Source organism: Propithecus coquereli, unplaced genomic scaffold, assembly GCF_000956105.1.
Source record: "Propithecus coquereli isolate 6110/MARCELLA unplaced genomic scaffold, Pcoq_1.0 Scaffold59, whole genome shotgun sequence".
NCBI classification, from domain to species: domain Eukaryota; kingdom Metazoa; phylum Chordata; class Mammalia; order Primates; family Indriidae; genus Propithecus; species Propithecus coquereli.
In genome coordinates, this window is record NW_012151840.1 from 2,642,665 (window position 1) to 2,655,600 (window position 12,936).

At 56.2% G+C, this 12,936-nt stretch overlaps 1 protein-coding gene across 3 annotated transcripts; it reads left to right on the forward strand.

Annotated features, from left to right (window-relative positions):
* The first annotated feature begins 551 nt into the window (after positions 1 to 551).
* On the forward strand, positions 552 to 11,877 carry THBS3 (thrombospondin 3). Of its 3 annotated transcripts, XM_012658900.1 has the most exons (23): positions 552 to 741; positions 1,812 to 2,018; positions 2,578 to 2,834; positions 2,937 to 3,039; positions 3,879 to 3,905; positions 4,112 to 4,194; positions 4,279 to 4,330; positions 4,451 to 4,599; positions 4,943 to 5,083; positions 5,308 to 5,385; positions 6,472 to 6,624; positions 6,832 to 6,942; positions 7,033 to 7,140; positions 7,450 to 7,609; positions 8,294 to 8,412; positions 8,541 to 8,593; positions 8,882 to 9,075; positions 9,264 to 9,442; positions 9,553 to 9,601; positions 9,807 to 10,003; positions 10,259 to 10,431; positions 11,341 to 11,480; positions 11,569 to 11,877. In XM_012658900.1, exons 1-23 carry the CDS (start codon positions 663 to 665, stop codon positions 11,625 to 11,627), a joined length of 2,871 nt encoding a protein of 956 aa, XP_012514354.1. In that variant the 5' UTR covers positions 552 to 662; the 3' UTR covers positions 11,628 to 11,877. The 3 variants fall into 3 exon arrangements, with proteins under 3 accessions (XP_012514354.1, XP_012514355.1, XP_012514356.1); XM_012658901.1 differs by lacking the exon at positions 3,879 to 3,905; XM_012658902.1 differs by lacking the exons at positions 2,578 to 2,834; positions 2,937 to 3,039.
* The last annotated feature ends 1,059 nt before the right edge of the window (positions 11,878 to 12,936 follow it).

The window sequence follows — 12,936 nt, forward strand, 5'->3', positions numbered from 1 at the left end:
TCCCTGGTGTCCCTTTCCTCTTTCCTGATTTCTTCACTGCGACCTCACTGACCACTGTTTTAGACTCTCTCTCCAGTCCCCATCGGACGCTTCCAGACTCCCAAGTTTTCCTAGGAATGGGGGAAAATGGAGGAACATGCACATGTTAGGGGACCCTCACCCTAATAAAGAGCACTTGCTCCGCCAGAGCAGCAAACTTCATGCCATGTGGGCATCCCTGGGCATTATAGCAATCTAGTTTTGGCCACTCCCTTGGCATCCTTTCCTGCCAGCTATGGAATAATGCCCCCTGTCTGGCACTAACCTCTGCCAAGGTTTCCTGCCTTCCCCAACTATGGCTTCCAGAAAACAGTAGCATTCGGTAGTGCTGTGTTGAGACCCCCAACAATGGGATGACAGGGAGGCACGGGGAGAGGACCATTAGGGAGGGGTAGGAGGCAGGGAGGCCTCCGGGACTCTCTTTCCCAGTGCCCCTGGTTCCCAGAGTTGGTGATGCCTCCAGGGTGATTGGCAGCTCTTTGTTTCAGCCCCCCCTCACCCTCCTGCTGGCCCCCCCTCCGACTCCCCCCGCGGTCCCTCCGCCCCCCGCTCCTGCTCTCTCCGCCTAGCCTTTTCCCCTCCCAGCCGCCTGCCTGCCAGGGGTAGTGAGCCGGCTGAGCGGCATGGAGACGCAGGAACTTCGGGGGGCCCTGGCTCTTCTGCTTCTTTGCTCTTTCGCATCTGCCAGTCAGGACCTGCAGGGTAAGCCTGTCTCCATCCTCATAGACCCCTCTCTGCCTCCTCCCCATTTTCCCTCAGCCCAGGTAGCAGGGAACATGTGGGCAAGGGGAGAGGGAAAGAGTCTTGAAATTGAGTCGGAGGAAAGAGTTATCGTGCCTAGAGTTGGTGAAATTATGGGCTGGTGGGGAGGAGTGGGCACCAGAGAGTGGTGGGTGAATGGGACCTGGCCAGGGTCAGACATGAGCCAGGGCAGAGGACTCAGGAACTGGATGCTAGGGCTGCCTGGCTAGGTTGGGGTCTGGGCATCTGTAGGCACCCCAGGGTCTGGGAGAGCAGCCTGAGGTGGATGTACTGTGGGGGTCCCTGAGCTTCATCTTCCTCCCCAGCCCTGCTGCCTAAGGACAGGGTAGGGGTGGGGAACAAGAGGTCTGGGCTCTCCTGGAGGTCTGGTGGTGGGATGGGCCCATGGGTGTGGGAGAGGTAGCTGGAGCAGATGACACAGGCACAGATTCTTTACTGGCTAGAGGGGAAACCACAGACTGGCCAGGACACAGGAGGCAGAGGAGCTGGGTCCTACATTCCCGTGGGAGACAGCCCAGATGGGGGGAGGGTCAGAGGCTTCAGTGGACAGCTGTTCGTATTCAGAGCGGGTGTGCTGAGACCCCAGGATGGGAGGAGAGGGCCACTGGGGTGTGGAATAAAACAAATCCAGCAGTGGAAAGAGAAGCTGCCTCCCATTTCTGGGCTGTGGGCACCAGGTGCCACTCCTGCCTGAGATCAGCACAGCATCTCCCTTGCGCCACCTGGTGGGGGCATCTCAAGTTTGCGGAGTGCTGTTTCTGTATTTCCAAGTGAGCTTCAGGCATGCAGGTTTCCAGAGGTGGTAGCAGGCAAAAATGAGGGAAAGAAAGGTACAATGCCTCTGTCCTCTGAGAGCAAAGAGGGTTGAGTTTTGAGAATGTGACTAATGCTGCCTGGTGGTGGGGGTTGGGGGTGATGAGGCATGCCCCACCCCTGAGGGCTCAGGGGAGAGGGCAGGCCTTCGCATTTGGTCCCTTTCTCTGATCTCTTGATAACTCCTGCCTGGCCAGTAATTGACCTGCTGACTGTGGGCGAGTCCCGGCAGATGGTAGCTGTGGCAGAGAAGATCCGGACAGCCCTGCTCACTGCTGGAGACATCTACCTCTTGTCCACCTTCCGCCTGCCCCCCAAGCAGGGTGGTGTCCTCTTTGGCCTCTACTCTCGCCAAGACAACACACGATGGCTGGAGGCCTCTGTTGTGGGCAAGATCAATAAAGGTGACTGGTGGGCATCTCCTTTCCTGTGACAGTGACCTCCTTGAGCACTCTCCCTTCTCCCCCTCCCAAGTGCTTCCCAATTCTCCTTGACCTCCACTGGAGACCATGGTCTTATCAGACTGTGCCTAGGCATCAGGGGCATGTGGTATGGGATGCTTAGGAGGTGCTTCAAGAGGCCAGGTATCCAAACAATGCGGGGGGCCTCGTATTTATAGGAATGGGAGGTTATACTTGGGGATGCCTGAAGGGAGGGTGAGGCATGTCTCTGTGCCCCAGCAGTGATATAGAAGAGGTCCTTCAGATCCCCGGGGCAGTTCAGTGGGTACAGAACTAGCTGCCACCCTAGGGATAGAGCAATCTGGAGACTACGAATGTCTTAGTTTCTAAACCAATTTAAAAAACAATTATTGCGTACCTATTATGTACGAGGTGTTGAGAGATACATAGCTGAATTAGGGATGGTAGCCCTAGAGATGTGATATCCAGAAGAGTTGATCCAAGGCTCAACTGGGAGATGGGATGGGGTACGGTACCCATACTGACCTCCCCTTCTGGGCAGTACTGGTGCGCTACCAGCGGGAGGATGGCAAAGTCCACGCCGTGAACCTACAGCAAGCAGGCCTGGCTGATGGGCGCACACACACGGCTCTCCTGCGACTCCGAGGCCCGTCCCGACCCAGCCCTGCGCTGCAGCTCTATGTGGACTGCAAGTTGGGAGACCAACATACTGGCCTTCCAGCACTGGCCCCCATTCCTCCAGCAGAGGTCGATGGGCTGGAGATTAGGACTGGACAGAAGGCTTACTTGCGAATGCAGGTGAGCAGGGAGGACCCTCTGAGTTTCTGTGGAAACAGAGTTTGCACCAGTTGGGGGAGGAGGTGGCAGATCCTCCCACTTACTCTGCTGCTGTCCCCCCAGGGCTTTGTGGAATCTATGAAAATTATTCTGGGTGGGTCCATGGCCCGGGTAGGAGCCCTGAGCGAGTGTCCATTCCAAGGGGACGAGTCTATTCACAGTGCAGGTAATGCAGAGACTTCTGTTTGCTGACACTGGACCACAGGTCCTATGGTCTTTGGTGACTCCTGTCCTCTTGACCTCCCACCCCCTGAACAACTATTCCTTTGGTTTGCCTATTCCTGGGGTGTCTGACCCTGTTACCCCAAATTTTTCACCTCTTGACTCTGTGATCTCCAATATAGCCAGGTGTGGTTCAGAAAAATTTCCCCATTCAGGTCAACCTGCCTACCAGGGTGTCTGGAAAAATAAAACGATCCAAGAGAGGAATGTAACTCTGAGGAACTCTGGGGGACAGTGGGGAGGAAGTTAATTGCTTGTTCTTGGCTAAATGAGATCCTGGTCTCGGGTCTTTTTTAGCTCCCATTGGCAGCTGTCACTGAGCAGCAGTGTCTCTGAGCATTGCCATTGCCCATGTGCCTGGTCTCTCTGACAGGGATGTTCAGAGGCTCCTACCTAAATAAAACACCCACTTCTCCCAGATATTTCAAAGAAAGCGCTCTTGATGTGGAAGCTTGGGAGGGAGGCAGGGTATGGACTGTACTGGGGCCCTTGCCCTGCTTTGGGGTCACCTCTCACTTGGATCTCTTCTGCTACTGCCATGCCTGGGAACCAGGAGGATTTGGATTTTGACGTCCTATGAGGCAACTCCCTTAGAGGGTCCCTCACCCCACAGAAAGTGCCGGTGCTGCTTGCCTGCCGGCTCTGCCTTCCCAGCAGCCAATACCCCATCAGGATTCTGACGATCCGGCCCCTGTCCCTGTCTTGCTTCCTTCTCCTCACCAGCCAGGCCCCTCTTTATATCTCCACCCCACACCCCTGACTATGTTTTCTTCTCCTCTCTAGTGACCAACGCACTGCACTCCATTCTAGGTGAGTTGGCCACCATGAAGTAGAGGGGGCAAGAGTGGGGAGGAGGCCCCAGGCTTTGGCAGCTGCCCGAAACTAAGTCCTCTTCAGTCAGGAATGGGGTGGGTTTAAAGGTGGGGGCAGCAGTGGCAGGAGCTGCCTTACTACCCAAGGAGGGGCCAGGGCTGGCACCCCAGTTCTGAGCCTCTCCATGCCCTGGACCCTGACAGGAGAGCAGACCAAGGCACTGGTCACCCAACTCACTCTCTTCAACCAGATCCTGGTGGAGCTGCGGGATGATATCCGAGACCAGGTTTGGGTGGGCGGTAAGGGGTGGTACTGATCCTAGGGCAGGGTGGCACATGCCAAGAGCTGACTCTTCCCCATCCTTCTACAGGTAAAGGAAATGTCCCTGATCCGAAACACCATCATGGAGTGTCAGGTGTGCGGTGAGTGGGAGAGCAGGGGAGGGCTCCAGATGGCAGCACTGGGCTCCCCACCCCATGGCTTCCCCTTCCTGTGGTTTGAATGGTGACCTGTGGGTGGCTCTGACTGTGCCCACCCCCCAGGCTTCCACGAGCAGCGTTCCCACTGCAGCCCCAACCCCTGCTTCCGAGGCGTGGACTGCATGGAAGTGTACGAGTACCCAGGCTACCGCTGTGGGCCCTGCCCGCCAGGCCTGCAGGGCAATGGCACCCACTGCAGTGACATCAATGAGGTGGGAGAGGGCAGAAAGCTGGGGTGAGGGTGTCAGGGGGGCCCAAGAGGGCGGGATGAATGTTGGTTAGGAGCAGAACCTGGAGTTCAGGAGAGGTCAGTGACCAGAAAAGGCAAAAGAGAAAGAAGGCCTGGGGCAAAGACTGAAGCCACACAGGGAAGGAGCTGGGGCAGCGGCAGGGCAAGTTTGAGACATTTGCCGGGGGTATGGGGAGGCAGCAGGGGAGCACAGAGGGAGGCTGGGTATGCGGCTGGGTGGGGAGAATGATTCTGGGATCACAGGCAGGGGCCTGAGTTTCCCAGAGGTTGGGGGGCTGACCTCTGCTTTCTCATCTGGTCCCCAGTGTGCTCATGCTGACCCCTGTTTCCCGGGCTCCAGCTGCATCAACACCATGCCCGGCTTCCACTGTGAGGCCTGTCCTCGAGGGTACAAGGGCACACAGGTGTCTGGCGTGGGCATCGACTATGCCCGGGCCAGCAAACAGGTCAGGTTGGGTGGTGTGTGTGGACAGGGATCTTGGCTGTGTGAAGGCCAGGGGCTCTGGGGTTGGACGTGGGATCCCGTAATAAATGGGATCAGGCTGATTTTGCATCGGCTCCGGGTCTGGGCTTAATATCAATGTTCACAGATAAGGCCACACCAGTGCCCTCTGCTGTATCTGAGGAGACCCACCATAGGTCTGGTTCCACCCAAAGTCTGCCCCTTCAGGTCTGCAATGACATCGATGAATGCAACGATGGTAACAATGGTGGCTGTGACCCAAACTCCATCTGCACCAACACCGTGGTGAGCTGAATACCCTGAGTGTGCCTGGGGTGATGGGAATGTGTAATCCCCGCTTCAATTTCCTGCTGCCCTTCCTCCTTCCCTAGGGCACTACACAGAGTAGTTGTTCATGTGGACCTGATTTGGAATTCTGGTTTCTGCCTCTTACTAGCTGTGATCTTAGCAAGTTATTTAACCTTTCTTTCTTTCTTTCTTTCTTTCTTTCTTTCTTTCTCTCTCTCTTTTTTTTTTTTTGAGACAGAGTCTCACTGTGTTGCCCAGGCTAGAGTGAGTGCCATGGCATCAGCCTAGCTCACAGCAACCTCAAACTCCTGGGCTCAAGCAATCCTCCTGCCTCAGCCTCCCGAGTAATTGGGACTACAGGCATGCGCCACCATGCCCGGCTAATTTTTTCTATGTATTTTTAGTTGTGCGATTAATTTCTTTCTATTTTTAGTAGAGATGGGGTCTCGCTCTTGCTCAGGCTAGTCTCGAACTCCTGAGCTCAAACAATCCGCCCGCCTCGGCCTCCCAGAGAGCTAGGATTACAGGCGTGAGCCACCGCGCCCGGCCTTTCTTTCTTTTCTTTTGAGACAGAGTCTCACTCTCTTGCCTGGGCTAGAGTGCCGTGGCATCAGCCTAGCTCACAGCAACCTCAAACTCCTGGGCTCAAGCGATCCTCCTGCCTCAGCCTCCCAGGTAGCTGGGACTGCAGGCATGCGCCACCATGCCCGGCTAATTTTTTCTATTTTTAGTTGTTTGACCGATTTCTTTCTATTTTTAGTAGAGATAGGGTCTCACTCTTGCTCAGGCTGGTCTCAAACTCCTGAGCTCAAATGATCCGCCCGCCTCAGCCTCCCAGAGTGCTGGGATTACAGGCGTGAGCTACCGCGCCCGGCCTATTTAACCTTTCTGAGCCTCAGCTTCCTCATTTGAAAAATGGGGTTATTATCTACCTTGAAAGGTTGTCATGAAGCCTAAAGGAGATACTGATATACCTGGCATAGCTGTGAGTGCCCATCCTCCACCCCTCGGGTGGGGTGGTGCTGGTCCTGGGAGCTCGGTGGGCTCACTGTCCTTCCTAAGACACCGCTTCCCCACTCCTAGGGCTCTTTCAAGTGTGGTCCCTGCCGCCTGGGTTTCCTGGGCAACCAGAGCCAGGGCTGCCTCCCAGCCCGGACCTGCCACAGCCCGGCCCACAGCCCCTGCCATGTCCATGCTCACTGTCTCTTTGAACGCAATGGTGCAGTGTCCTGCCAGGTGAGCTGGGCCTGGGTTTCGAAAGGGAGAATCTGGGGAAAGGGGCGGGACTATGTTCAGGGCCTGGGCTGGAGGCTTTCATGGGAAAGGGAGGTGGGCCTGGGCCCAGGCACTGGTTGGTGGGGAGAATAGAACCTGGAGCAGGGAAGACAGAGGGGTAAGGGAGGCAGCCCGAACTGCTAACTCCTTCCCTTTGTGTTGCCCCAGTGTAACGTGGGCTGGGCAGGGAACGGGAACGTGTGTGGGCCTGACACAGACATCGATGGCTACCCAGACCAGGCACTGCCCTGCATGGACAACAACAAACACTGCAAGCAGGTGCAGGGGGCAGGTGGGTGAGTGAGCATGGTGGGGAGCCCCAGGCTGGGTCAGACCAGAACTCATCCATCCTCCTCCCCTGAACTTTAGGACAACTGCCTTTTAACACCCAACTCTGGGCAAGAAGATGCTGATAATGACGGTGTTGGAGATCAGTGTGATGATGATGCTGATGGGGACGGGATCAAGAATGTCGAGGTGACTGTCCAGCCTCTTGCAGCTCCTCTGCTCTCCTGTTCTCTGTGTCCCTTTCCTCATCCCACAATCCTGCCTCTCCCTGGCCCCTGGGAGCTCTCTAGGAAGGGCCCCATACTCCAAACTAGGGAGGCATAAACCTGGTGCCCTGGACAAGGTAGACTACATGGAAGTTGGGTGGGTGGGCCCGTGGCAAGCAGGTGGACTGTCACAGGGGTGGTGATCTTAGGCAAGGATACAGGGACAAGGTGGTGCAGGATGGCCAGTGGTTTGGGGCAGACCTGACCCTTCCTCTCCCACCCTTTTGCCCAGGACAACTGCCGGCTGTTCCCCAACAAGGACCAGCAGAACTCAGACACAGATTCGTTTGGTGATGCCTGTGACAATTGCCCCAACGTTCCCAACAATGACCAGAAGGACACAGATGGCAATGGGGAAGGAGATGCCTGTGACAACGACGTGGATGGGGATGGTGCAGGCCTGGGGCTCAGGGGGTGGCCGGGGGACCTGTAAGAATTTGGTTACAGGTGGGGATGGAGCAGGGAGGCTAGGAGTCTATGAGAATTGGAAGGTATGCTTGAGGAAGCTGGCCTGGGCCAGGAGAGATTTCGTGCAGTAGATGTCAATGGGAATGTGAGATAGGGTGTAGTGTAGGGTTAGGCAGGGTGTGGGTTAGAGGGTGAGACAAGGAACAGGCAGATTTCCTGACCGGTTTGTCATCTGGGTGAGGAGACAAAGCTCAGGACTTTCACCAACCTAGAAAAGTGAGTATGACATGTTCTTTTTTTTTTTTTTTTTTTGAGACAGAGTCTCACTCTGTTGCCCAGGCTAGAGTGCCGTGGCATCAGCCTAGCTCACAGCAACCTCAAACTCCTGTGCTCAAGCGATCCTCCTGCCTCAGCCTCCCAAGTAGCTGGGACTACAGGCATGCGCCACCACGCCCGGCTAATATTTATATTTTTTTAGTTGTCCAGCTAATTTCTTTCTATTTTTAGTAGAGACGGGGTCTCACTCTTGCTCAGGCTGGTCTCGAACTCCTAAGCTCAAACAATCTGCCCGCCTCGGCCTCCCAGAGTGCTAGGATTACAGGCATGAGCCACCGTGCCCAGCCTGGCATGTTCTAACGACAACCTGGTGCTACCCACATGTCTTCTAGGCATCCCCAATGGATTGGACAATTGTCCTAAAGTCCCTAACCCACTACAGACAGACAGAGATGAGGATGGGGTGGGAGATGCTTGTGACAGCTGTCCTGAAATGAGCAATCCTACCCAGGTACAGGGGAATGGTGAGGGGTGAGGGGACTGGTGCATGATGCTCCAACCCTTTGCATGGGAAGTGGTCAGGTCACCCTCTTCAGAGTTGTCAAGAGGAGATGGTGAGAACAGGTCCCTCTCTCTCAGACAGATGCAGACAGCGACCTGGTGGGGGATGTCTGTGACACCAATGAAGACAGGTAGGCTCTTGGCCAAGACATGCAAGGTCTTACAGGGGATATTTTACTTTCCTCTAGTATATTCTCAAGTCCATCTATGATTTAGCCTTAATTCTCTACACTATTGAGCAGGAAGTCATTCTCATAGTCTACCCTCCATTCCTACTGCTGGACCTTCACCTCATCTGGCTGACCGCAAGGGGTCTGGCTGGCTGGAGGGTAGACTCCAGAGAGACTGCAAAGCAAAAGAGAGGGGAAGGACCGGGATTACCTTTGGAGCCTTTATTTGGTGCCTCTTCTTCTGAGCAGCGATGGGGATGGGCATCAGGACACCAAGGACAACTGCCCACAGCTGCCAAACAGCTCCCAGCTGGACTCAGACAATGATGGACTTGGAGACGAGTGTGATGGGGACGATGACAATGATGGCATTCCAGATTATGTGCCTCCTGGTCCTGATAACTGTCGCCTGGTACCCAATCCCAATCAGAAGGACTCAGATGGTAACTCTGGGGCCCAGATAGGGTTGGACTGCTGTGGGCTTTGCTCAGGGGGAGGCAGCAGGTCCCGCTGGGGAGTGAGGAAGGGCAAGGTGGGGAAAGAGGCCAGGAATGTAAGGCCCAAGAGGTGGTACTGTTGGCTATGGGGAGTGACTAGGACCTTCCTGAGCACCTAGCCTCACTCTGTCCAGGTAATGGCGTTGGTGATGTGTGTGAGGATGACTTTGACAATGATGCTGTGGTTGACCCCCTGGACGTGTGTCCTGAAAGTGCCGAGGTAACCCTCACGGATTTTCGGGCCTATCAGACCGTCGTCCTGGATCCGGAAGGTGATGCTCAGATTGACCCAAACTGGGTCGTGCTCAACCAGGTACTTAGGGCAGTGGGCTGGGCAGGTGCTATTAGACTAGATTACCAGGTGGGGCCTAAGTCGGGTAAAGCACCCGGATCATGGCTTTTTTCTTTACCATACAACCCTAGGGCATGGAAATCGTTCAGACCATGAACAGTGACCCTGGCCTGGCAGTTGGTATGTAAGGGACACCCAGTTCAGCAATTTCAATAATTTTCAAACAGAGGAATCCTACAGAGGGTGGGGTAGGAAGTGGACAGGGAGGGTAGGCAAAGGGGTGAGAGAGAAGGCAGCGGGCCAAGCTGGCCACACATGTAGCAGATCCCACAATGGGCCACCAGTAGCTTTGCTGCCCCTGACCTTTTCCCAACCCTTACCCCAGGATACACGGCCTTCAATGGTGTGGACTTTGAAGGCACCTTCCACGTGAACACAGTGACTGATGATGACTACGCAGGCTTTCTCTTCAGTTATCAGGACAGTGGCCGCTTCTATGTGGTCATGTGGAAGCAGACGGAGCAGACCTACTGGCAGGCCACACCTTTCCGGGCTGTTGCGCAGCCCGGGCTACAGCTTAAGGTCCCCCAGCTACCCAGATTCCCCAATCCAGGACTCTTTCCCAGCGCTCTGTCCCCCAAGCCCCAGGGCTCCCCTCACCCCACTGCCTGACTGGGAACCCTCTCACCCAGACATTTGACTTGGAGGTCAGCTCTCCAGGGCACCAGAGCATTCTCCTGACCCCCGTGACTCCCTTTCCCACCTGCACTTACCAACCTGTTGTCTCTCTTACTCTGGTCCTGTGGTTGACCCATTGTCTTTGCCAATGCTCCCCAGGCAGTGACATCAGTGTCTGGCCCAGGTGAGCACCTCCGAAATGCCCTGTGGCATACTGGCCACACTCCTGATCAGGTACGACTGCTGTGGACTGACCCAAGAAACGTGGGCTGGCGTGATAAGACCTCCTATCGCTGGCAGCTGCTGCACCGGCCTCAAGTTGGCTACATTCGGTGAGGAGTGGGGCTGAGCCCACCTGAGGGACCCGGGCCGGGTCTTTCCTTTCCCTTTAGCTGGGACTCACCAGTGACCTCCTCTCTACTCAATTCCCTGGTGCTATGGGTGGGGACCGTGGCCCTTTCTCTCCACCTCCCTTCTCACCACAGACAGGAGAACCTGTAGGCAATGTTGGTCAAATCACTCCTTCCTGCCCCACTTTCCCCTCCGTAAAACAAGGGCATTGGCATAAATGCCCTTTACAGTTCCCGGGAGCCTCCCAGCCACAGGCCAATCTGTGGAGGGGTGCATCACATTGGCCCCTTAATTGGTACAGCCCAGAACCTGCCTCATCAAAGTGTCTGACCTGGAAGGGATCATCATTTACAGAAGAGCAAACCAAGGCCCAGACTTCACAGGCCTCCCTCTTCAGCACTTTGTCCACAACTTTGCATTTCCCTCCAACAAGTGCCCCTAGTTAGTGCGGATGACCAGGAAGGGAGGAGAAATGGGCCTGCTAAGAGGCTGGACTTTCCATGGCCAAGAGCTCAGAGTCCAGCAACCTGGGTTGGTTCCCCTTTAAGGTGCCTGGGGCTGTGGGGTGCCAGGACAGGGGATAAAAGGGGGTGGACTAGAGCCTGGGAAGCGGGTGACTTCACCCCCCAGCCCATTGTGCTCATCGTCATGGCAACCCAATCCTCGCTTGGAATGTGGCTGGTGCTTTGAGATGCAAAAGGGGCCGGACAAAGAGCTAGGGGCCCCAGGCCTGAGAAAAGCACCCCCCTTCCCTCCCCTTTCCTTCCTCCCTTCTCTCTCAGGCCTGGTGAGCTCAAGGGGGGCTGGAGAAGAGCAGGCCCCCCCCCACAGCATGGTGGCACAGTGCCCACTGGCACCCTAGCACCAACAGACACTCCTATCCTGGACAGGGTGAAACTCTATGAGGGACCCCAGCTAGTGGCGGATTCTGGGGTGATCATTGACACATCCATGCGAGGGGGGCGTCTCGGTGTATTCTGCTTCTCCCAAGAAAACATCATTTGGTCCAATCTCCAGTATCGATGCAATGGTGAGGCTGCAGACCGAGATCAACCTGACCCCTCATGCTCTTTCAGGAGAGCCACATCCTCTGACGTTACTTATTTCCCCTTCTTCAGACACAGTGCCTGAGGACTTTGAGCCATTCCGGAGGCAGCTGCTCCAGGGAAGGGTGTGAGGAGGTGACCACCGGATTCAGAATCCTGATTTTAGATCCTTTGGCCTTGGGGTCGATCCTGGAGACCCTGGGGTCTAAGCTACAGCCCCTTAGCCAAACACAGACCCTTCTCTGACACTCGTCAGGAGTTCAGCCCCAGAGGGCTGGTTACCCCACTTCAGGGGATGGGAAATTTTCAAGGGGTATTACTCAGGCACTAACCCCAGGAAAGATAACAGCACATTGCCATAAAGTTCCAGTTGTTTTCTAAGCCAGTGCAATTGCTTATTTTAGGGATTTTCCGGGATAGGGTGGGGAACAGGAAGGAACCTGAGGAGTTAAGGGAGAAAGACTGGTAGGTTGGCAGTTAGAGATCTAGGGGAAGTTGGGTTGATTAGGGGGTGCGGGTGGGGAAGGTGCTGGATGGGGTTAAGTGAAGGATAGAGTGTTGGTCAGAGGATGGCTAAAGTCCTCCCAGCCCTACTTACTCACGGTGGTAGCGGCGACACTCCAGTCTATCTTAGATCAGCCGGAATCGAGAGCCAGGAGAGCGGGGGCTGTCCCTTGAGGGGGAGGCCGGGGGGCCGGGGGGGCCGGAGGCCGGGACGAGTGCAATATTGGCGGGGGAAAGAACAACACTGCACCGCGTCCCGTCCCTCCCGCCCGCCCGGGGCCCGGGATCCCACTCCCCACCACCTGAAGCCGGCCCGGCCCAGGAACTGGGGGCGCGCTGGGGAGTTGGGTTCACCTTGGAGGCCAGAAAGCCTCAGCGCCCGGAAGGTGAAAGGAATCGTAAGGGGGAGGGGTGAAAGGACAAGGGGAGATCGCGGAGTCCCGGAAGGCCGCTTTCCGACGCTCAGGCGTTGCGCGCGCTTGCTCTTTAAATACTCAGACTGAGCGGCGCGGAGCGGTCGCCATGGTGACGCGTGTCCCAGCAACCGGATTGAATGGCTGTTGCTGGGCAACGCCGGGAGTTGAAGTTTGGGGCCGCCCATCTAGATACTCGTGCTTTCTCTAGCCTGCGGGTGGGGGGGCTTCTCCGCCTCTCTGGCCCGCGCGCCCGGGCGCGCTGACGTAAGACGCCCCCACCCCGCCCCGCGCCCGCCCCCGGGTCCGGCCGCGCACAAAGCCGCGCCTTGGAAGCCGAGCAGGACGCGGACCGGAGCTGTGGTCCCGCGCCTCTGAGCGGGCTTCGCTCTAATCCCGCGCCGCACCGAAGTGTTTTTAATGTATTATTTCCCAATCTGCATTGACTGGGGCTAAGAATTGTTTTCCTAATAGAGTCATAACTGCTTCCGTCGTCCTAGACCGCACCCCGGGACTGCCGGGC

Coding starts and splice junctions, on each gene's coding strand:
- THBS3 (XM_012658900.1), top strand. CDS start 663: ATGGAGACGCAGGAACTTCGGGGGGCCCTGGCTCTTCTGCTTCTTTGC. Junction 3,906..4,111: donor CGCACTGCACTCCATTCTAG/GTGAGTTGGCCA, acceptor GGACCCTGACAG/GAGAGCAGACCAAGGCACTG. Junction 6,625..6,831: donor ATGGTGCAGTGTCCTGCCAG/GTGAGCTGGGCC, acceptor GTGTTGCCCCAG/TGTAACGTGGGCTGGGCAGG.